At 44.6% G+C, this 22,493-nt stretch overlaps 1 protein-coding gene across 1 annotated transcript; it reads right to left on the bottom strand.

The window, feature by feature from the left end:
- Positions 1-488: 488 nt before the first annotated feature.
- Positions 489-21,129, bottom strand: MPP1 (MAGUK p55 scaffold protein 1). Its single transcript, XM_036923548.2, has 12 exons — positions 20,812-21,129; positions 10,669-10,812; positions 10,329-10,407; positions 9,440-9,525; positions 8,725-8,793; positions 7,217-7,413; positions 5,895-6,001; positions 4,754-4,834; positions 4,016-4,096; positions 2,897-3,099; positions 2,601-2,675; positions 489-1,141 (listed from the first exon to the last, which is right to left on the bottom strand). Exons 1-12 carry the CDS (start codon positions 20,911-20,913, stop codon positions 965-967), a joined length of 1,401 nt encoding a protein of 466 aa, XP_036779443.1. The 5' UTR covers positions 20,914-21,129; the 3' UTR covers positions 489-964.
- Positions 21,130-22,493: the final 1,364 nt, after the last annotated feature.

Genomic DNA, 22,493 nt, shown 5'->3' with positions numbered 1-22,493 from the left:
AGGGGCCTGGCAGGAGGTGGAGATGTTGGTGAGGAGTTGGTACTCCACTGTATTAACAAGGGAGTGGAGTGTTTACTTCTAGACATAGGTTAATTTGGGCAGTCGGTCAGGTGGGTCTTCTAAAGACCATGTCCCTGAAGAGAGCTAAAAGAAGAGGCTGCCAGGAGAAAAGCTAGCAAAAACACTGCAAGAAATGCATGTCATACCCAAGGCAGGCAGATGATCCCCTCTGCCTTTGCTCTCAAAGTGTGTGTTTGTACAGTGTACATATGTTCCTCCTTCCACACCTGCCAATGCAGGGTGCCTCCCCACACAAAACATGGATACCCTGCTTTCACGTGGAGGTGGCATTATTTTCACCTCTAGACTCAAGATTTACAGGCTTGAGGGAAACTTCTGAACCCAGAAGAGGCATCTAGATTTGGTGCCATCCTCCAAGAGCTTCCCTTTGTACAGGCTTGTGTAGGTAAAAACAGTTACAAGGTCACTGGCATTTTAACAGCAACACTTTTATTGCTTCTGAGAGTTTCCCTAGAGCGGGCATCATCCTACTGCACAAATGTTTCGTTCTCATTAGAGTTGCAGTTAAAAGCTTCAAAGTAAAGACAAGTAAAATACCCAGTGTAACTAGAGGTGAGTGTGGGCTTTAAGGGGACAGGGTCCATTGTTTTTCCTTCACATGTGTACCATCTCTGATTAGCAGCTGCATTTGGATAGCACTTCTGGCCCCAGTTTCCAGAGATCCTTTTGAAATCAAACTGGGACCCCATTTATCAAGAAAATCAGAGCCCAGACCTTCAGGAACTTGAGTATGACTGACACCCACTGGCTTAATTAGGATAGTAGCAGAGAGCTGAAGGCTGACACAAAAGTAGCTGAAGTATCCCTGTTTGTCTTAAAGGGGAATGGAGTTCCAAACGCAGGGGAGGGCATATGGTAGTCTGCCCTACCCTGTTCTGCAAGCTTAGTAAACCCAGGAGACAGGCACCCACTGTGGAGAACTGCACGCCTGGTCAAAGGCTTCTCGCAATTTCTTAAGGGTTTCATCAACACCATTATTGACCAGTGAGAAGTCAAAGTAGTGAGCATACTGGCTGCAGATGGCTTCTGAGTCCCTTTGCAACTGCTGCAGGGCTTCCGTCTATAAGTAGAGAAAGAGCCACAGATGAAGCAGGCTGCAGCACACCCAGCTGTATTGTGACAGCCTTTAAGTGGGTATTGACTGTGACTATTGCCCACTCTTGAGTCACCTGCTTAAAGACTCAAACCCTGCAGACCTTGCTTGAGAATGTTAACAGGGTAGAGCATGGAAAGGCGATCAAGAGCACTGCAATTCTCAGAGGATCTCAAACTAACCCCAATTACAAATAATCAGAGCTCTCAGGATCAATGGCATGGACTTAAACAGCATCTCCTAGTTCATGGCTTTGACCAACCTCCAGAGCTGCAATCCCAGGGCAAGGATAAGGGGGACTTACAACCCCAGGCCTCTTTGTGGGACCCCAAACCAGGTGGCCATGTAAAGACTGATAATTTAGCTCCACTAAAGTAAAAATGCAGAAGAGAAGCCAACCTGGGAAAACCTATTTGCAACTGATATCACAAAGGGCTAATTACCCTAACACAGAAATCCTAGAAATCAGTAAGAAAAAGACCAGTAACTCAACAGAAAAACTTAAGGACAGGATCAGGTAGTGCACAGAAAAGGTGATACAAATGGCCCTTAATAGTCTGCCAAGATACTCAACTGCTAATAGTAAAAGATAAATGTACAATGAGATTCCATTTTTCCCTATTAGGTTGGCCACAACTCAAACTTTGGATAACATGCTCCTGGCACAGGGGAAGCAAGCACTCTCTCAGGTAATCTCCTTCCCAATTCCCAATGTATGCATCCTTGGACCCAGCAATCCTGCCTGGAATTTCTCCTAGATACATTTGCACACATGTGAGATGTCACATGTACAGGGCCATTGATTTCAGTGCTATTTATAATGGTCAAAGTTTTAAAACATGAAAAATAGCCGTTAAGAAAGGAATGGTGAAGCTAAATAACTATACTACATACACTTAATGGGAGACCATGCAGCCACTCAGTAACACTGAAGCAGCTCTCTATACCCTAATATGGGGAGATCTCCATTGTGTTTGGAGAAAAATCAAGGTGTGGCAAAGTACATGTAGGGTAGGTGTGGAGTGGGTAGGAACTAGCCTCCTCCTGCCCTGTCTCTCCCCTCAGCCATGCCCCATGCCAGCCTGCACCTTCACAGCTCCTGAAATTGCACCAGTGTCAGGATGTGCCCCATAGTCCATCTCTGTCACTGGACCCTGCCCACTTTGGGAACAACTGTGTCTGATTTGTTTTGTCCCTGTTACCTAGCGTGGCCACTGGCCTAGGTAGTAGTTTAATAACTGCTGAATGAAACAAACATGCATATGGCTTTTGGCTTCTTGGCCTTGCAGGAAGGATGGCAGGAGCCAGGAGGCTCATGGGAGATGTGGTAACAAGCAGTCTGGCCAATAATCTAGATTGATGTCCCAGTCTAGGCAGGCCCAGAGAGTGAACCCCCATCTGCCCTGCACTACCACCTCGTTCCTACCTGACTGCCCTGGTCAGTGGGTGCAATAAACACAATGAAAGGTGAAAGTTCTGCTGTCCGAACAATCTTCAGGGTCTAAAAGAGAGGAAGAAAAGAAGAAAAAAAAGAGTTAGCCATCATGACAGATTCCTTCTAAGAAGCATCTGTGAGCTTCATCAAGCCCAATACTCTTTCCATCATTCCCAGTACCACTGTTTCTTCCAGGTGACCCCACCTGAGCTCCCTGAAGATTCCCGTGAGCTTTGCTCTTATGCAGCCCCTTCCCCATCCACTTCTGCCTTTCCATGGCTACCCACCTGGGGCTCAATGTCAAGGATGGCAATCTTGTCCTGATTATGAATCTGGTGCACTGTTTCAAATTTGGTGCCGAACATGTTGCCTTGGTAGCTGCCAAACTCCAAGAACTCGTTGGCAGAGATGTTCCTTGTCATCTCCTCTGTGGAGATGAAGTGGTACTCTTTCCCATCTTCCTCACTCTTCCTAGGTGGCCGTGTTGTATCTGTGCACAAGAACCACCTCCTAAGGGCTTGGAGCACCGTGACTGTACTGAAGCCCTAGCTGCCTTTCATGCAGCATTTAACTGAGTTGGAAGGGCTGATGACAGATGATGCAGACCAGGAAATTCCCTGCAGGACCCACTGAACTTTTAAGAGGCAAAGCCCAACTTATAAAATTCCTATCACCATTTTCTCTCTATGAAGTTACATCTCTTAAACCACCAACCCCAGGTATATCAAGGCTCAGAAATAGAGAAATGATAGTTGGAAATATTTTAAAAACAGATCTGTGGGCCATCTGCTTTCTGCCCCCATTGTGTCACTATGTCCCTAAAGGCAAAACAGAGAAGCAAGGAATAAAAAATACTAATATCAGGTTTAGAATCCACCTCTCTACTTTGATTTAGCAGTATCTCTTCCTCGGAATACACACAACCATACTATGCAGATTCACCTTCCCACTGACTGGCTCAATTCTCCTACTAGGACAGCTGCCAAGATGGTCTGTGCCTTTCCTGATCACCTCTGATTTAGAAGACATTTTATGAAAACTGGAGGCAGCCTAGACATCAAACAATTGTGGGATAGCTGAGGAAATTACAGCACAGCCACTCAATGAACTGGAAGAGAGTTTTCAAAGTGATATAGGCACATGATAAAATGTTTATAACATAAGGTAAAATGAAAAAAGTAATACATTTTTAAGAATATTATTCACTTTTTTAAAACAGGATAAAAATGTCTTACTCTTGCTTCTGTTATGCAGACAAACAGCATGGAAGAGAACAGTAAGAAAACAACATACTTTGTTAGCTCGAGTCATTATGGGTACAAACTGGTATCTTTCCAAATTGTGTTTTCTTTTTATGATCAAACATTAAAATAAAATCACCCTCTGAGGCCCCCATAGCTACTTACATGGGGCAGGGTACGCAAACTTCTCCGGGCTCTGGCTGAGCAGGGCATTCTTAATGTGGCTGCGACCCACCCCACTGGCTCCTGTGTAGGGAAAGAAGGCAGGCTTGGAAGAGAGAAACAAGGTTGCTGATTCTGATGAAGGCTTCTGTTTCTTTACCCAAAGACAAAGGTGGGAACAGGAGCAGAAATGGGATATGGGTTTACATCTCTCAGAGTGCCCCAAATCGCCCACCGGTGAAAGCGAGCCAGTGTGGTGCCATCAGGAGGATTTGGGGCTCCAGGCCCTTGTTTCCCAGTTGGGGAGGAGGCTCTAATGGTCAGGACTCAGCACATAACTGTCATTTACACCAAGGAGCCAGATAACACATGGCGTTTTCTGTTTGTTTTCTAAAGATACTTGCTTTACTGAATTCTCCAAAATCAATGGAACTGAATTGAAGCCAGTGTTTTTATTGGAAATTTCACTAGAACCCTAATACAAATCCTCTAGGCAACTAATGTTTTAAATCTAAAGACAGGAGCTGAGCCACGCACCAAAAAGAATTAATTGCTGAAAAACTTAGATGACGAACCCAGATGGGGTACCCATAAGGACTCAGAGAACCCAGGGAATTCAGTCCTGTTTCTTTCCCACAGCTTTTTTTTTTGAAGGAGGGGGTTTATATGCCACAGGCAGGAAAATGAGGACAGAAATGTACTCTTAACTAGCAAAGCAACGTGGGAGCAACAAGAAGATACCGATCAGCACCAGGGTCTTCCTCTTGAACGCAGGGAGCCGAACCACTTCCTCGTAGGAAACAACGTCCAACTGGTCAAAAACTAGAGAAAAGGAAAGCCAAGCAATGGTCATTTCCAGAGCTGGGTGAATAGAGAGAGGTCTGGGTTCAGGCAGTAAGGAGGGAGACTGAACTGAAACCCCGTAGGCCTGGCCACATCCCACGCAGCAGGGAGCAGAGGCAGGCAAGGCTGGGGAGGAAGGACTTTGGACTGTATTCATTTGGACTGTGATGAGGGGGTTCTAAGCAAGGGCGTGACATGATCCTGTTTAGGTTTGGAAAGGTAGGTAAATGGGTGGAGACCGGTGGGCAAACCAAACTTAATCTCATCTTACCAAGGACTGATGAAGACTGAGACCAACTGTCCATGCTAGGATGTTGGCAAGGACCACTGTAGGAGCTCCTAACCTAACCCCCTGCCCTTCCCACCTGCCACACCTGTGTGCCAGGTTCATCCCCCACTGCTCTGCAGGGTCACTAGGGACGGTGGGCAAGGCTCCTCCTGCCCTGGCCCTGGCCCTGGCCTTGCTCGGGCTCCTCCCCTCGCCCGCCACTGAGGCTCTGGAACACCCACTTCTTTGCAGGCTCCTGAAATGCCAGGTGATTTCAGGTTCTGTGATTTGCTCATGCTCTTGTCTTTATCTAGACTGGTCCCAGCAGGATGGAGACATTTAATAAATGGCAGATAATTATTCATTATCTATAATCTGTTTGAACCCATTTATAATATTAGTGTTTTACCAACCACAGTAGGTAAAAAAGCCAGATTTAGTTCTCAGAAAAATATGCCCCTCTCTGGGGCTGCTCAGATCTTGCAGCTGGTCAAGGTGAAGGCACAGACAATGACACTGAGAAAGGTCTCACAGGCTGTTCAGTCAGTTACCTGAGGGGTAAGAATGATGAGCAGGTGGGGGCACATCACCAACCTGCCTTTACATGGACTGGCACTGTCTCGCCAAATGCAGTGAGCTTGGGAAGATGAATGTACTTAAGGAGAACCACATGAAATGGCATGCTTTCTGTATCATGTATGTTCCACTGTGAACTGCACCATCTCCCCTTTGCTGCCCAGAAGCCACAGAAAGGAGGCCTGGGAAGCTTACTCGAGCTATGCTTGGCCAGGTACTTGTCTTTGTACTTCTTCTTCTTCCCGAAGGGACTGCAGCTCGGGGCTTCACTGGGAGCAGACTGAGCCACACTTGCCACACGCCTAGTAGGAAAAGATCACCAAGGATGTTGGCAGACACTCACTATGCAAGCCCAGGGTCATTCACCTGTGCTGGGAGAGGGCTAAGAGACTCCTGTTCCTTCTACACTAAACCTCCAGGCAGATCTGCCTTGGCCCCTTCTCTCCCTCTCCCTCTCCCTCTCCCATTCCTTCACTCTCGTTCTGAGACACGTTCTTGGTCTCGAAGGCCCTCTGTCTTTTTCCTTTGGTCTCTCATCTCCAATCAGTGTCTCTCATATGTCTAACATTATAGTAGTTTCGTTTGATTTCATTAAAAAAAAACAACTTGTTGCAACCCACTAAATTGATTTTACACCTCCTTCAATATGGCTCACAGTTTGGACATCACTGTGCTCTCAAGCCTCCTCTGCCATCTGCTGCTTTGTGACCTCTAGCTCCCAATCCTGCAATGTTCTTCACTAGGTGTTGCCTCTGAAAATGGCCTAGAAGCCAAGGCCAACATGCTTGGACCCTTTACTAGTATCATGCAGGGCTGGAGTTGTATTTCCTTTGTTGCTCTAATTCTAATAGTTTATTTCTATAAAGCACTTCCCATGTTTAGGTGCCATGTTTATGATCTCCTTCCATTGTATCATCCCCGGACATGAGGTCAATCGGAATTTAGCTTAAAACTAAAGGCCTGGTATGTGAAAAACACCACTCGAGGTTGTGATCTTTTCAACAGAGCTAACTTTGCAGAGGGGATGGCCAGTATGGAGATGTAGAATCACTTGGAATTGTTCTGTGTGGAGGTTGGTTCTGCCACTCCTATGGCCATGTAGTATAGCCTAGGCCAAGTGCGCAATCTGCCTTAAGGATAGGAATTATCTTTTCTATGTGCCAGGAATTGGCATAAAGGACACATGCTTAAAATGTGACTTTTCTGCAGGACTCAGATGTTCTCAAGAAGGGCACTAGCCTTGGAGGCAGTCCTGTCCTTGTGCTTTGAGGAAACAAAGGCCCAACAGACAAATGAAGAGTTATTCAGGCTCTTGAACCTGTAATGGCCTACCAGTCAAGCTTATCAACTCATTGTCACCCCCACCTCACCCATTAGGCCAAGGAAGCGGGGACACTGACTTGGTCAAGTAACAGAAACTACACCCAAGATGACAAATTTTTTTAAGCTGACCAATTATTTGTGATAGGCACGGTTCCCTTCTGCCCTCAGATTCCACCTGTACACAAGTGGCTCACCACTCCTGCAGCTCAGGAGAAGGGATCAATCCTGCTGACTCCTTGGAGGAGCCTTCCACCCGCCCCTGCCACCAGTTACTGTCATCCTTGTTAATGATTTTGATAATGTCTCCAGTAATAAACTTCAGTCCCGCCTCCTTGCAAGGGATCAGGTTGTCCTTTTTGGGATCATAGTCAAACTGAGCTCTCATGAACATCTGAAAAAGAAGGCAAGGGGAACCACAGCAGCAGTTTTAAAAGGAGCACCAGTATCAACACATGGAAGTGGGAAGTTCAGCTGTCAACAAGTAGGGTCTGAACTGAATGAACAAATTGTTCACAGAGGGTCAGCCTGATACCCCAACAAGAAGGCATGACAGCCTTTCTGGGGCAACAGGCTTATGGTTATTAGGCCTGAGATGTCTGTTCTCAACAAAGCAGCTACTATCTGAAATGCATGTATTTCCTTGGAGAATCTTTTCACAGGTATGTTAAGTAAACTTAATACCAGTTATCTCTGATAGGAACATTAGGTGAGCAAATACAACCCAAAGAAGGAAGGAAAGAAATAATAAAGAGCAGAATAAATGAAACAGAAAATAGAGTTCAGGCTGATTAAGAAAAAAGAGAACACACATCTTCCCAAACAGAAATCCTAGAAATGTTTAAAAGATTATTATACTAAGATGTTATGAACAATTTCAAATGAATGCATTTGAACTGAGTGAATGAAATGACACACAAAAGAATTCATACTGTATGATTCAATCTTTATAAATTTCTGTCTCGAGCTGGTGGTCACATGCTTGTCTTCAGGTTGTGAAAATTCATCTAGTTTTATATTTATGATTTATGTATGTTGTATGTATGCCCACAAGTACAAAAAGTTAGTTTAAAAACTTTACTTGAAAATCATACCATCATAGTATAAGGAACTTGTGTTACAAATGTCAGAGTTACTATTAAAAAAAAACTTCAGCTATTTCTTTCTTCCGCCAATGGCTAGCTGTGTGTAGACTGGGAATGTGCCTACTGCTCTTTATATCACCTGTATTTTCTAGCAAAGTAATTTGTACATGGTAAACTCTCAATAAATTTTGAGTAACTGCTCAAAAAGACTCTTTCCTTTGGCACTATTAATCACAGGGCTTACTATCGTTTTTGAAAATATCAATTTGCTTGGTGGCAACTGATATCGCACACATATTTTATTTTGCATTTCTTTGATGACTGGTTAAGACTGGACATTTTTTCATATGTTCAATGCCTATTTGTATTTTTCTTCCTGTGAATGATCTCTTCATTCTCTTTCTTTCCACATCTATTACAAACAGGCAGGCCAAGTGATAGTCAAGCCAGTCAGTGGCCAGAAAGATGCCTGCCTGTTTGTACAGATATTTAGTTCAGAGAGCACTTTTTAGATATTTAAAACTTAAAAGTTAAAGTCCCATCACTTCAATTAAATCTCAAAGGACACAACACAGGACCTGAATCCTGCCATCATCACAACAGAAAATAGCGCCACCTACCTGTAATGCAGGAAGACGATTTTGCTGGTTGGGGATTACTTTTAATGAGATCATTCCTTTGGTTTCTTTCTATTACAAAAGGGGAAATAGAATTGTAAGGAAAACTGACTTGGATGATTTGCTGTCTGGTTGTCTCTCTTTTTTTATGACAGTAGCATATTTTGAAACTCTGACCTCAAACAGCCATGTGACTCTTCAATTCCCTCATCTCTGTCTCAAGTGAAAAACCACGTTCTGGTTCAAATGACACTTCTTCCCGAGTTGCTGGCACATAGTAGGTGCTTGACAAATAGCCGAATTTAAAGAGCACACTCAACTTTTCATTTATAATATCCCACTCACTGTTCATAACAAATCTATGACATAAGAATAGGGATTACTCTCTTCATTGTACAGATGACTCAGAGAACTAAATCCACCTGCTCAAAATTGCAGGGCTAGTATAAAGGAGACCAGGGTTTCAGAGCTGCCATTAAAGACTGAGGCCTTCCAGCATCTAGTCCACTGTTCTTTCTAGGTAGATGCTCTGGGCTATTTGCCTTGTTCTCAAGGTTTACTAAAGGAAAGCAGAGAATTGTCATTTCTTGCACAGAAGAAAGATTAGCAGTGGTAAGAGTCCCCTAAATGAGGTATAAAGACTTGGACAGAAAAGTGAGGTACACTGATACCAACTGGATCCACACATTACAAAGACAGCAGCAGATGAAATACCCACCATCGCCTTCTGCAGCTGATCTACCGAGTGATTGGTCACATTTGTGCCATTGATTTCTAGGATCTCATCCCCGACGTGAAGGGAGCCTACCATGAAATGAAAAATCAGCCCACAAAAGTATAACACAAGACACCACAGAAAAGAAACCAAGGTCTAGAGCATGTTATACAACAGATCGTGTGAAACACTCAGGATTCAAAACATTCAGCCAGGAGAGAATGGAATGTCTGGATTTCCCTTAAGAGATGTGTCAAGGTAATATTATTACCAATATTTATGCTACCTTAGATTTTAATAAGAGGCTTAACTAAACATAAAAGGGCAGGAGCTAATGGAGTAGGACTCAAAGCCTGGGATGAATCTGGTGGGTAAAAACAGGCTATCACCTACTAAAACCATGTCATATCTTAATATATTACTCTGTTCTCTCCTCATTCCCAGAACAGCTTTTACTATACGATGCATCTGAAAATTGATGGTACCTTCGCATTAAGGAGATAAAAGTTACTTGTAATTATTTGTTCAATTTTTATTTTCTCAGTTGAACTGTTAGCTCCAGGAGGCAGAGATAGGTCTGTTTTTTTCACTGCTATGTATTCAAAGTCTAATGCAATCGGTCGCATATAGGAATTGCTTAAGTATTAACTCACTGGAAAAATATCAGTATAAGAAGTGTAGAAGAATGCTTGGAGGGAGAGATGGTGGTGGCACTGGGAAAATCACATGAAGACCTGAACACATAATTATTCTAAAAAGCCAGTTATTAAGCCACAAAAAGTCTCTTACCAAACACACAAATGCTCCAAGTTTTGAACATTATAAACTTCATGTTCCTCACCAGTGAACAGGGAGTAGATGATTAATCCCTGAATGAATCCCTAGGTCCTACCTTGTCTATGAATCATGCCACCATGAAGAATTCTTGCCACCGTACACGACTGATTTTCATTCAGCTTCAGAGTGATTCCCTGAAATAAAGACAATGGCAAAGTAAGATTTTGAGTTCTTCCTGAGGCTATCTTTAAGAGACAATTTAAGGCGACTTCTCAGGAGAAGTACTTTCCATCTGTACCTGGGGTGGCCCTCAACTAGAACAGGCCTGAAGGCCTTTGAGGAGGAGCCCGAGATGGGGATGAAGAGACAATATGGGAGCTGGCCGCTTCCTCTTGTAGCCCAGTGACCCATGGGGTGGAGAGTAAGCAGTGGATGAGAATATGACAAGGGATTACCATGGGCTCCTCTGTGACCTTCTCGAACTGTATGAGTCGCACCTTCCGCACCTCCTGCCCCTTGGCATGGACAGGGCTACCCGGGGTGGCAGACCCATTGGTGTACATGTCCTCAGTCATGGCATTCAACTGGTGCGACACTGCCTGTCAGGTGAAAACAGCAGAGCAGTAGATGAGGCAAGCAGCAGAGGCTGAAAACCCACGGTTACTCCTCAAGTTTGCATTGATACAGTTTTCTGTTAGGTGCTGTTTCTCCAAATTAACTGACGTGCTGCAAAAACGGAGAGTGAAGAAAACAGACCCGCACACAAAGGTGGCACTGTAGTGCAGTGGGACAAGGATGGATCAACCAGATAAGCATACAGGAAAAATAAATGTTGATTCCCACGTCATTTTATATACAGAACAAATTCCAGAGGGATTACAGCCCCAAATGTGACAGGGAAGAAAACCGAGCTCAGCCTCAGACCCTCAAGGTATGCCAAAATGTCTTACATAAAATCCTATAAAATGAAAATTAAAAGGACAAACACTTTAAAATTAAGAACATCTGTTCATCAAGCACTCCACTGATGTAGTTAGAGGTTTGGCGGACACAGAGAGCAATAATCATAAGAGCAAATGATTGACTTCATCAAAACTAAAAAATTCTCATCAAAAGACACTTAAGAAACTAGAAAGGCATAACACAGCTTGCCAGTAAAAACCTGCAGTCCCTATAGCTGACAAAAGACCTGGACCCAGAACATAGAAAGAACTCTTACAACTCAGTAACAAGATCACAAGCAATGAAAAGATGAACCAAAGATTCGAACATACGAGCAGCCAATAAGCCATGTGGCAAACCAAACGGCCTAGGAAAGCTCACGTGGAAGTGACGCGGGACACCACGTGCTGGCGCTAGGAGCGCTGAATGCGTCGGCTGCAGGTGAGAAGAGTTCCGGCAGCTTCTTGTAGCAAGTGAAACACACCTTTGCCAGTGGCCCAGCAATCCGACTTCTAGGTACCCACCCAACAGAAAAGGCTTGTACACGAATGATCATCAGAGCTTTATTCATAATAGTTGAAAAGTGGGACCAACCCCAGAGTTCACTTACACTTCATACACACTTACCAATAAAAGGCTCTAGACGCCAATACATGCAGCAACATGGATGGATCTCAAAAGCACTACATTGTGTGAAAGAAAGAGCACTACATGATACAATCTATGAGGTTTTAGAAAAAGGAAAATTCAGCAAAAAAATTCAGCTGCGTCTGATGGGCTGGGAGGGAGCATGATAGAACTTTTTGGGATGCTGATAATTTTCTATGTCATGGCAGGGTTTTGGGTAAGAGCTACTACAGTGGGAAAGGCCAAGTGAAAACCTCTGAGAGTGTCCCCCACCCACCCCAGATAAAATAATCAAACAAAAAACACTATGGCCAGCTGGAAATAAGAGGAACAGGCCTGAGCTTGGTTTCTGGAAGGTCCAATTTCATATTTGGGTACAAGCTGAAAATGGATGGCAGCTGCATTCCAGCCACATGGAGGGGTGTCCCTCAAAGACAGCGGTGAGGAAAGACCTTCCCAACTGGTAGGGCTGTGACTACTACACCTTGTCATCCACATGCCTCTATCCTCCTTGTGTTCCCAAGGGCCACTTCTCCTTCCCCTTGGTGGGAATATCTATCATTTATCTATATCTAGTCATTCATTTTCTTTCTTTCTTTCTTTCTTTCTCTTTCTCTCTTTCATTCATTCATTCATTCATTCCTGGGCAGTATTTAACCAAGGACTTAGAGGGAATACAAGGAGGATAGAGGCTTGTGAATGGACACGTGTCTCATAATATAGGGGGCACTCCTTACAAAATAATAGAATGTAACATTTTAATTTTAAATGACTTCATCCTTTCTAAGAGGTCGGTAAAAACTGGTAAAATGGTGAAGTCTGAAGTAGGGTTACTTATTGGGTGGACTCAAATGAGGGAAGTACTGAGAAAGAGAAACTGCCTTCTGTAGCAACTAGAGCTTCAAAACACTCACATGACACCAGATGATATGGCACATAAACAGTAGCTGCTTCTCGGGGGAGGGACTGGGTGGGAAGGAAACTGTTCAATGTATAGCCACTTAACCCTTTCAAATGATGAGCTATGTACCATGTGTAACTTTGGTGAGAGAATCAGTAAAAGGAAAAAGACAGCACAGACTACAAATTGGAGGCACACCTTTTAACAGAAATATATACAGACTGTCTGGGATTGAGTCCCAGCAAAGTGAGGAGGGAAACCAGAAACCCATGAAGAAAAGAATAAAATATAAGGAAGTTCTGTCCCAGAACTTCTCTGTTCACACTGACTGGTTAGAATCTACCTATGGGGAACAAAAAATGAAGAGAGAGAGAGAGAGAGAGAGAGAGAGAGAATGTGTGTGTGTGTGTGTGTGTGTGTGTGTGTGTGCTGACCTGACAAGCTATCTTGCATCAGACGCTTGTCCTCTGGACCTGCAGTTCATGCTCAGCCTCTGCTGTACATCGCTTCTACGCAGAACAAGGGCTCTGTCCCCGAATGAACGGCCGTGTTCAGTTTCGCTGGGAGGCTTAGTGGATAATTGGAGGAAGGGGAGTCTTTTCGACATACGGTGCCACAGCAGTAAGACACCTATATAGTGGATCATGGATCTTAGCGCAAAGTATAAAACTATGTGGCTTTTCAGGAAAAAAAATAAGGAACACTCCTCAGGATTTAGAGCTCTTATACCTGGTACTAAAAGTAGGATTCATAAAAGGAGAAATTGATAAGTTGAAAATTAAAAACTTTTGTTCTGTGAAAGCCTGTGAGAAGATGATGAAAAGACAAGCTATGGACTGGGAGAAAACATTCACAAACCACACATCCAACAAAAGACTAGTATCTAGAATATATAAAGAATGCTCAATATTCAACCATAGAAATAATCTAGAAAATGGGCAAAAGACACGAACAGATATTGCACTAAAGAGGATATGTAAGGAAATGAGAATATGAGAAGATGTTCAACATCATTAGCCATTGGGGGAAATGCAAATTAAAAACCATAATAAGATACCATTCGTTAAACACCTATCAGAATAGCTAAGATAAAAGTGACACTACTGCTGGTAGGAATGTAAACAGGCACAGCCATTGGGCAGTTGGGCACTTTCTTTAAAAAGTGAATTGCTGTGTTACAACCCAGCAATGACACCCCAAAATAAATGTTCACGTAAAATCTGTACATGAAAGTTCCTAACAACTTTATTCACAACAGCCCAAACCTGGAGAGAACCAGAATGGCCTTCAACAAGTGAGCAATTCAACAGACTGGGGTGGGGGTGGGGGGGTCCATCCATACCATGGAACACTTCTCAGCAATAAAAGGGAACAAACTATTGATACATGCAACAACTTGGGATAGATCTGAAAAGACTGCATACTTACTATATGATTCCATTTACATAACATTCTTCAGATGAGAACATTATAAAGATGGAGAAAAGAGTAGTGGTTGCCAATAGTTAGGTACAGTGGGAAGATGGGAGATGGGATGACAAAGAGGTAGTACCAGGGAGGTCTTTCTCTTGATCGTGGTGGCAGTTACATCTACATGTTACAAAATGGGACAGAACTACACTAACACATCCTACCAGTGCCAATTCTGTGGTTTTGATACTGCACTATCATTAAGCTCCTAGTAGAGTTGAACTTATATATAGAATGAGGAATTCAAGGACCACTCATTGAATGATTGCGGCGAAGAAATGATGCACAAATCTCCAATTACTGGCCTCAAAGCATGAAATAAAACTCAGGACTTTCCTTTGACCCTGACTTATGAATCACTATCATTTGTGGGGCTGAGAAAGCTGAAAGCCAAACTCAGAAGAAATTAATTCTAGGGGTTTATCAGCAACCACCAGTTACATGTTTGGTGACTGTAATAGGATAGAGGTGGCCATAAAGTCTGCAACATGGATCATACTATTTTATCTTGTGTTGTAGTAGATCATCAATAAACCACTGATGATGATTCACCTGTTTCCAGACTTGGTAGGCCCCTGCACAACACTCCCAACAATGTCAGGTTAGAAAGTCTTAGTCCACAAAATACAAAATGACCTTGGAAAGGGGGATAAGCCTATGTGATAGTGTACCTAGAACAGGCAGATAAAGTGGCACCCTTAGCTCATATTCTTCTTATTCAGCTATATTACAAAGATTGTTTTTAACATGTCAGCCTTTAAATTAAGGACTCAGCAAAGCTTACCAGAGGCAGAACACATTCCAGCCAGAAAAGTTCAAGAGTTGCTATCCCAAAGGTTGGTCTTTCAAATGTGCTTATCCATCAAGACATTCCCCTTCGCGATGACTCAGAGCCACTATCACACTCACCCAGAAACTGCAAATGATGACTAAGATAAACAGAAACCTCCATCGTGGTAAGTAAAGAACTGACCCACAACAGTTAGGCTTCAAAAAGCAAAGCATAATTTTCTCCTCACCTTACAGCAAACTCCTTCAACTAGGCCCAGATGTTCTCACTAGACAACAGGAGGAGCAATCATTCACTCATTCATTTATCCAACACAAATGATAAATGGGAAAGATATCTTCCATCAGGTTTAAGATTGTCTAAGACTATATGAGCTCCAAGGACACAGAGCAAGGTTGTCAGCCTTCTTCAGAAAAATGGAAAAAAGAATTTTAAAAAATGGAGCCTCACAAGAAGCTTTCTGAATGGCCCAAACTGAGCTTAGGAAAAAGAGGAAGGTATTTGCCCAGGTTGACAACTTAAATCTGCAGTCTGTCCCATCTGTTCATCTGTTCACCTGCCACTGTTGTGCCCCTGTGATCTGCTCCAACTTTTGTTTCCACAGCTGGTCATATATTCCAGTATGCTATATATATTTACTGGTTCATACCGTTAATCTGGTCTCCCCAAGCTGGACTGTAAGTCCCACACAGGCAGAATCATCATCTGTGTTGACTGAAATCAACACAACTGTTATATTTAAACAGAGACATGGTTCATTCCTAGTCTTCCTGAGGCCCATGGCCTGAGAGCAGCTCATCAGTGCTCCGATTAAAGTGCTTTCAGGCCCCTTTGTTTGGAGACATCTTGAGTACTTTCTCTACAGCACAGGATGCATGCAGAAAAGAGGGTACATTTATCAGTACATCCAGCAACGTGGCATGGCTACTGGCTAGTGTCCTAAAGGACCTGCCATCCACATCGTGTGCTATCTGTGCATATGAGAGGAGGTGAGGATCAGGGTCTCATTAGGTGGGTGACCTTACCTTCCTTTGGTGATGGAAAGGGCATGTGTGACATTAGCTTATCCAGGCTGACCAGAAAACTCCTGACTGGATTTCTGGGAGAGGTTGAAACTGCAATTAGGTTAGGCATTCAGGCCTGGTTTGGTAATGTGGCCCAGAAGTGACCCCATGTTGAGCCTGTGTCTTTCTTCTTTTTAACATCTGTTCTATTTACTCATAGACCCAGGCATGTAGAGCAGTGAGCTTGCCAAGAGGAACTGACAGAACAGTCACCGATTACATGAATGATTTCCAAGGCTGTGCTGCTGAATTTTGAGTCATTACCACCAGCAAACAGCACCGCAGCCACACAATTGGTAAGTGACATGAACAATGTTGAACAAGTTGGAATGGCCAAAGGCACTAGACTGCATGCACTCCAGCGTTCACTTCCCAATTTCAAAACCACCACCCTCATCTCCAGTGGACATGGGAGGCCAAGGCTATGGTGGGCCTGCCCCCAACCAATGACAAGGAAGGGTGGCAGTGGCTCTGCTTAAGGTGATTGCTCAGATTCAGAAGAAACTGGGGTGTAAACACCCACCCATGACTCTGGCATCTGGCCTCTGCTATGCAGCCTTTTGGCCTTTAATCATACAAACTGCTGGAGTGGCAATGCCTGCTGTTCTGAAACCCCCTTCAGAGGAAACATCTGCATCAGGGTTCAAAGGGCAGAGGCAGTTGCTCAAAGGAAGTTGGGATTAAAAGAGATGAAAAACAAACTGGGCGGAGGCGGGGCACAGAGGGCGTGGAGGTGAGGGGGAATACAGCAGAGAGAACTAAAGTGGGCTTTCTCCTCCCTACTGCAGTGAACGCCAGTGACAGTGAGCACAGGAAAGAACAAACATTTGTTCAGCCTACTGGTAGGCTCTTTGCCAACTGGTTCCACACGGAGACTCAGGAGAAGGCCTAGGCCAAGAAGGCCTGATCACCAACGAGAGCAGACCCTAGGAGCTGCCGACGGCTGCCAGCTTCCCATAGCCCTGGCCGGGGCATGAAAATACCCATTCTTTGCCTGGGTGAGATCCTATTTCACTTTGGGAAAAAACAAGAAAAGTGCTCCAAGGTATCAGAAAGAGATTAGCACTGTTCAGCAGCAAGAGCTGGGGTACAGGAAGGCTGAGGAGCCAGGGTTTTCTTAAAATCATCCATTAACCAGGCACGCTTATTTTTTTATCTTTTACACTGATTGTTTATCAGGCACTAAATCCATTCAAGAACACATATCAATCCACCCAGAGGCCAAGTCTCTAAAGAGCCTTTCCCACTGCACTTCAGCTTCTCCTTCCACGGCAGACTGCAAGGCGAGCTCTCTGCCCCCCAGCACCTCCCTCATCAACTGCAAGCCAAGCTCGGTGGGGCTGTGTCCCCGAGAGGACGAGGACTCACCTAACAGATTTCTGGAGGTGCTCCCAAAGTTCACATTTCGGCGGGAAGATCTGGCTACTGAACAACCCATTGCTTAGACAGAATATTCGAAGACGGTGATGCATATTATGGAGGAATATAAAGCAGAAACAGGGAGGGGGGTTTGCAATTCCATTTAGGCCTTGCAGGGAAGGTGACTTTTCAGTAAAAACCTATGCATGTATTTTGCTCACATATGGTTCTTTATATGAAGGAAAAGACAGAAAGTGACAAATCAAAAAGAAAATTCCATGGTATGAAAGTTGTATTCTGGTTCCCTAAGTCAAGAGCTTTTCTTCCTGTTCCCCGCCCCCAGGGTCACTTCCCTTCCCACCACCCCCTGCCAATTTTGGAAACACTCCCAACCCAGAGTCCTTTTTTTAGCAACACTGAAAGGCCTGAGCAATTCACTGCTTGGAGGAAAAACCTCTATTGGATGACATGTCAAGTGATTTTGCTTCCCTTGCCACAAGGGACATTTTTTTTTCCGGTATCATTAATCTACAATTACATGAGGAAACTTATGTTTACAAGACTCCTCCCTTCACCAAGTCCACAAGGGACATTTTTGATTGTCACAGCTGGGTGGAGGGCCAGTATTACTTTTGACAACAGAGAATTATCAGACTCAAAATATCAATAGTTCCAAGGTCCTGATTTAAGGGAATTGATCTTGACCTAAAATATCTAATTCAGCATCAGATAACAAATGAGTTAGAAAAGGTTATCTCCTCTAATTTAAAATACTGACTAGAATGTATATGATAAAATTCAACTTAGCCTCCAGTGGTCACAATAAAATGAGATTCTTATCTCCAATGGAGATCAATTCCTTCAGTTTTGAAAGAAGGTCATAAAGTTACTGGAAGGAAAGTGGGGAGAGGACTACATAACTTGAAAATTATACTTTATGTTCCATTATCCTTCCTGTGAAAAGAAAAACGTCAAATGGAAAAATTCTCTCCTCAAATGAAGCAACCAGATCCAAGTCCGGAGCAAAAAGTTACTCCTCAGGCAAAACCTGACAAAATCAGAAGCAGCCTCCATACAATGCATGCCACGAGCTCTGGCAAGACTCCCAGAATGCGCTGCACTCCGCAAGACCCTGTGTCTTCACACAGGTGGTTCCCCCTGCCTGGAAGGCTATTCACCAAAGACACCCTAGATACAGGAGACTCGGCCCTACAGCTTTGCAGCAGCCTACACCTGCCTCTGTGACCTCCCTTATTGACTTCTCAGCCCCAGAACCAGGCCTGTACACAGCAGGCAATCCACAGTACCGTATCAGCACGAATGATTACCAGTGCGGAGTAATGCCACATCAAAGACAGGTCTTCTTAGTGGAAACTCACCTGGAGCCTAACTTATTTCTTAGGTCATTTTTCAGTGTGGGATAGATTTGCGCAAGTGAACTGTCAGGATTCTCAACGTATTGCTTCAGGTCATGGGAAAAGTGCTGCTTCACATAGTACTAAAGAGAAAAGCAGTATTAGGAATTTTGTAATCAATTTTATGTGCACTAATGGATACTGCAGCAAACAATAAGGCCAGAGAGATCTGGCTCCACAGGAACATGCTGTTTACTCAGAGGGTGTGCCAACACCGTAACTCGGGTAGTGATGGGGCCCCTTTTAAAAAAGGCACACAGCCTCTTCAAGCCTGCCCAGAAGGGGCACACAGGTTTACACAGGTCTGGTTATTTAGTTATAGATGTGGCTCAGGTTGCGCTTGAGTGAAAGGGGCCAGATAAAAGGACTACAGACAGCTGGATTTATAAGACAATCTTGAAAGGGCAAAAAGACAGTGTCAAAAAGCAGATCCATTTCCAGGGTGGTTTCCAGGTTTCCAGGGATGGGAGGAATGGCTGTAAAAGGACCACGAGGGAACCTTTTGGACTGAAGCAAATGTTCTATCCATATTTGTGACTTTGATGAGTTATACAACTGTATGCATTTACCAAATTTCACTGGACTGCACAATTAAATTCAAGAACTGTATGTTTGCTAATTATATGTCAACAAAGCTGCCAAAAGTAAATTCAATACACAATTTTTTAAGTTAAGGCTCAGCCAAGTGAGTTGACTGTGGTGAAGTCCAACCTTATGGGGAACCATGTAGTTTTAGACCCACATTCCCTCCTAGTGCACATTCCTCTGAATAACTTCCATATCTGTCTTGTCATCTGAATAGCAATAGCGTCTCCCAGACTTGTTCATTCTGGGACTCTTTTAAGCCTCAACTACTGCAATCAAGATGTGAAACAATAGGCATTGCTTGTGTACTCTGAACGCAGTATAAAAGAGAGGCAACAGGGTGAAGCAGAAAGTACAGTGAGCTTTGACTCTTCAGACACAAAACCTAGCCTCAATTTTGTTGCTTATCAATTGTTTCCTTGAGCTGATGCCACCCAGCCCAAAGAGTGTACAGCTCTACTGTTTGCTTTACCTTGTGCACCTTCAGTTTCCTCATCTGTGAAAGCAGAAGTTCCATTAAGTGTCTAATGTCTACCTCTTCAGTCATTTATCAATTCAGCAAACATTTCTGAGGATCCACTTATTGGGCATTTAAAATGAAAACAGAGTGTGAAACAGGCCTGCCCTGCCCTGGAAGATCTTGCAGTCCAGGAAAGCCTTCTAAGGTTGGGTAAGCAAAGGCAACACAGCTCCTGCCTGGCCTTGTCTCTCCCTCTCTGTGGGCATTCATTCACTCTTGGTACCTGGCCACCACGCTGTGAGGAAGGCCAGGCCACAGGGAGGGCTGTTGGCCTGTCTTGCCTGATGGTGCCAACTGAGAGCCAGGCTCAGCCTCCAGAAGCGTGGGTGAGCATTCTGGTGGCTGCGCCACTGCCCGAGAGACCCTTACCGTCCTGTGTCCCCACTACACCCAGAACTATGAGAGCGAATAAGAAAACGGTCAACCTCTCCTCTGGGCATCTTTGAAGACAGAGGCTAATAGCTATTTCCATGCCGTCACAGGAATCTGGAGAGCAGAATTACCTCTGAAATCTCTGGACTCCCTGTCTGCTGACAAATACACAGGCCACCCCATTTGTACCCTAGCACTAAGAGCTCTCCCTAAATGCTGGGACTCACAGTGAGTTGGCTTGTAGAACCCTTTCTCCTGCCCCAAACATGAGCACTTCCACAACGACCAGGCAGATCTACTCTTGGTTCTGCTCTTTAAAGTCCTTCTGTTACCCTGACTTCAGTCCACGGCGTTTCCCTTGACCTTATTAGGCGCTCTGTCCAGGCCGCGGCCTCTCCTGCTGGCCACCTGGAAGGGCTGTTGGGGACAACGACCTACTGCGCCCGAAGCCCCGCTCGGCCCCACCCCGGGCCAGCCCCCAAGCTCAGCGGCCGGCCCGCGCAGGTCCCGACCCCGAGCACGCGCGCCCTGGGGACTCGCGAGGGCCGCTCACCTCGGGCCGGATGCGCTTCTGCAGCAAGTGCTCCAGGTAGAGGTCGGAGAGCGCCGTGCGCATGCTGCCTCCTGCCTCGCCCTCGCTCGCCTTGAGCGTCATCGGCCAGAAGCCGGGCCGCGGGCCGCGGGCACACAGACTCGCGGCGAGCGGAGCCGGAACTGCGAGCGCCGGCGGCCTGCAGGGCGGCGGAGGCGGCGGGGACGCGGCGCGCTGCTGCCCGTCACGAGCCCGCCGGCAGCGCGCCCCGCCCCCGGACCCGCCCCCGCCCCGCCGGCGGGAATTAATCAAACCGCAGCGGGTCCGCGGGCCTCCAGCTGGTGGAGCAGCCCGCCCTGCCCGTGGCCGAATTCGTGGGAAAGGAGGGAAGCCTCCCCTTCAACTCCAGGCTCCACCCAGAAAGCGCTGCGCCCACTGGACGTTGCGAAACTGCCTGCACCGCGGGTAGCCTGCCATCTACATTGCTGCGTGCAGTTCCTTGATGAGAGACCTGATTGCCTCCAACAGCAGCAGCGAGCTGTTTTTCTTGCCTTAGGCCACGTGGCCTCTCCTGCTGTTTAACGCCACAAAAATGATCAAGGATTGGTGGAAGCAAAAGGAGTGGATGTTCCTTAGGTATGGTACAACAGGATTCCTTAGCATCCCCGCGCCATGGTGGCGTTAAAACAGTAGTCGAGATGATGGGAGAAAATCCAAGGCCAAGAGTTTAGAGCTGAATAGTCCACTTTTCTCTGCTAAGAAGCTGAGCTCACATGACTGATAGCTGCCTTCACCAAGATTACCCTAAAGGAACTATGAAAGGCAGAGAGAGCGCCACGGCTGTGAAATTATGGGATAGATTACAGAACGCAGAAACATACCCTTGCACGTATAGAACTGTGGTATGTTATAGAGGTGGCAAATTAAGTAACCAAAGAGGCACTTTTCATTAACTGAAGACAGAAAATAGTAACTTATATTGAAAGAGATGAAATTTAAACCCTCCCCCATGCCGTATGCAAAAAACAAAAAAAATTTGTTCCATATAGATTAAGGACTTAAGTGTCAAAACACAACTTTAAAGCTCTTGACAAAAACAGCAAGGAACTTTGAGGCTTTGCGATAGAGAAAGATTTCTTAATACAAACAAACCATTGACTAAAACACAATATCGGTAACTTTGACTTTGTTAACATTAAGAACTTGTATTCATCAAAGGACAAAGTAAAAAGAAAAAAGACCACATGTGCATTAGGAGAAAATACTTTCAACACACATGAGTGACAAAGGATTCCCATTATGAATATATAAAGGACAACAAATTAAAATGAAAAACATCAATTATCCAGGAGAGAAACGTGTAAAAAACATGAATCAACATTTAAAAGATGGAGAAACACATGTGGTCAATAAAGCTAATGAACAGATGTTCAGCCTCATCAGGGGTGTGCAAGTCAGGACTACAATGGAATACCACCACTGTACCCCATATAGTTATTAAAAATCAACAAGTCTAACAATATCAAGTACTGGAGAGGATGTGAATCTATATGAGTTTCTGAACATTGCTGGTGGGAGTCAAAATTGATACAGTAGTTACAAAAACAGTTCTCCATTATCTCTTAGACTTGAACATGCATCTACCCTCTGAGCCAGCAATTATACTCCTAGCTCTATATATCCAAGAGAAATTCTTGAATATA

The sequence above is a fragment of the Manis pentadactyla genome, chromosome X (assembly GCF_030020395.1).
Source record: "Manis pentadactyla isolate mManPen7 chromosome X, mManPen7.hap1, whole genome shotgun sequence".
Lineage (NCBI taxonomy): Eukaryota > Metazoa > Chordata > Mammalia > Pholidota > Manidae > Manis > Manis pentadactyla.
Note: the sequence above shows the minus strand (reverse complement) of the source record. Positions and strands in the feature narration are given on the sequence as shown.

Excerpts from the sequence above, each read along its gene's own strand:
- MPP1 (XM_036923548.2), bottom strand. The coding sequence starts at position 20,913 with ATGACGCTCAAGGCGAGCGAGGGCGAGGCAGGAGGCAGCATGCGCACG. Across the intron at positions 8,794-9,439 it reads ATCAGCTGCAGAAGGCGATG|AAAGAAACCAAAGGAATGAT; the intron begins GTGGGTATTTCA and ends CTTTTGTAATAG. Across the intron at positions 4,097-4,753 it reads GAAGACCCTGGTGCTGATCG|GAGCCAGTGGGGTGGGTCGC; the intron begins GTATCTTCTTGT and ends TTCCCTACACAG.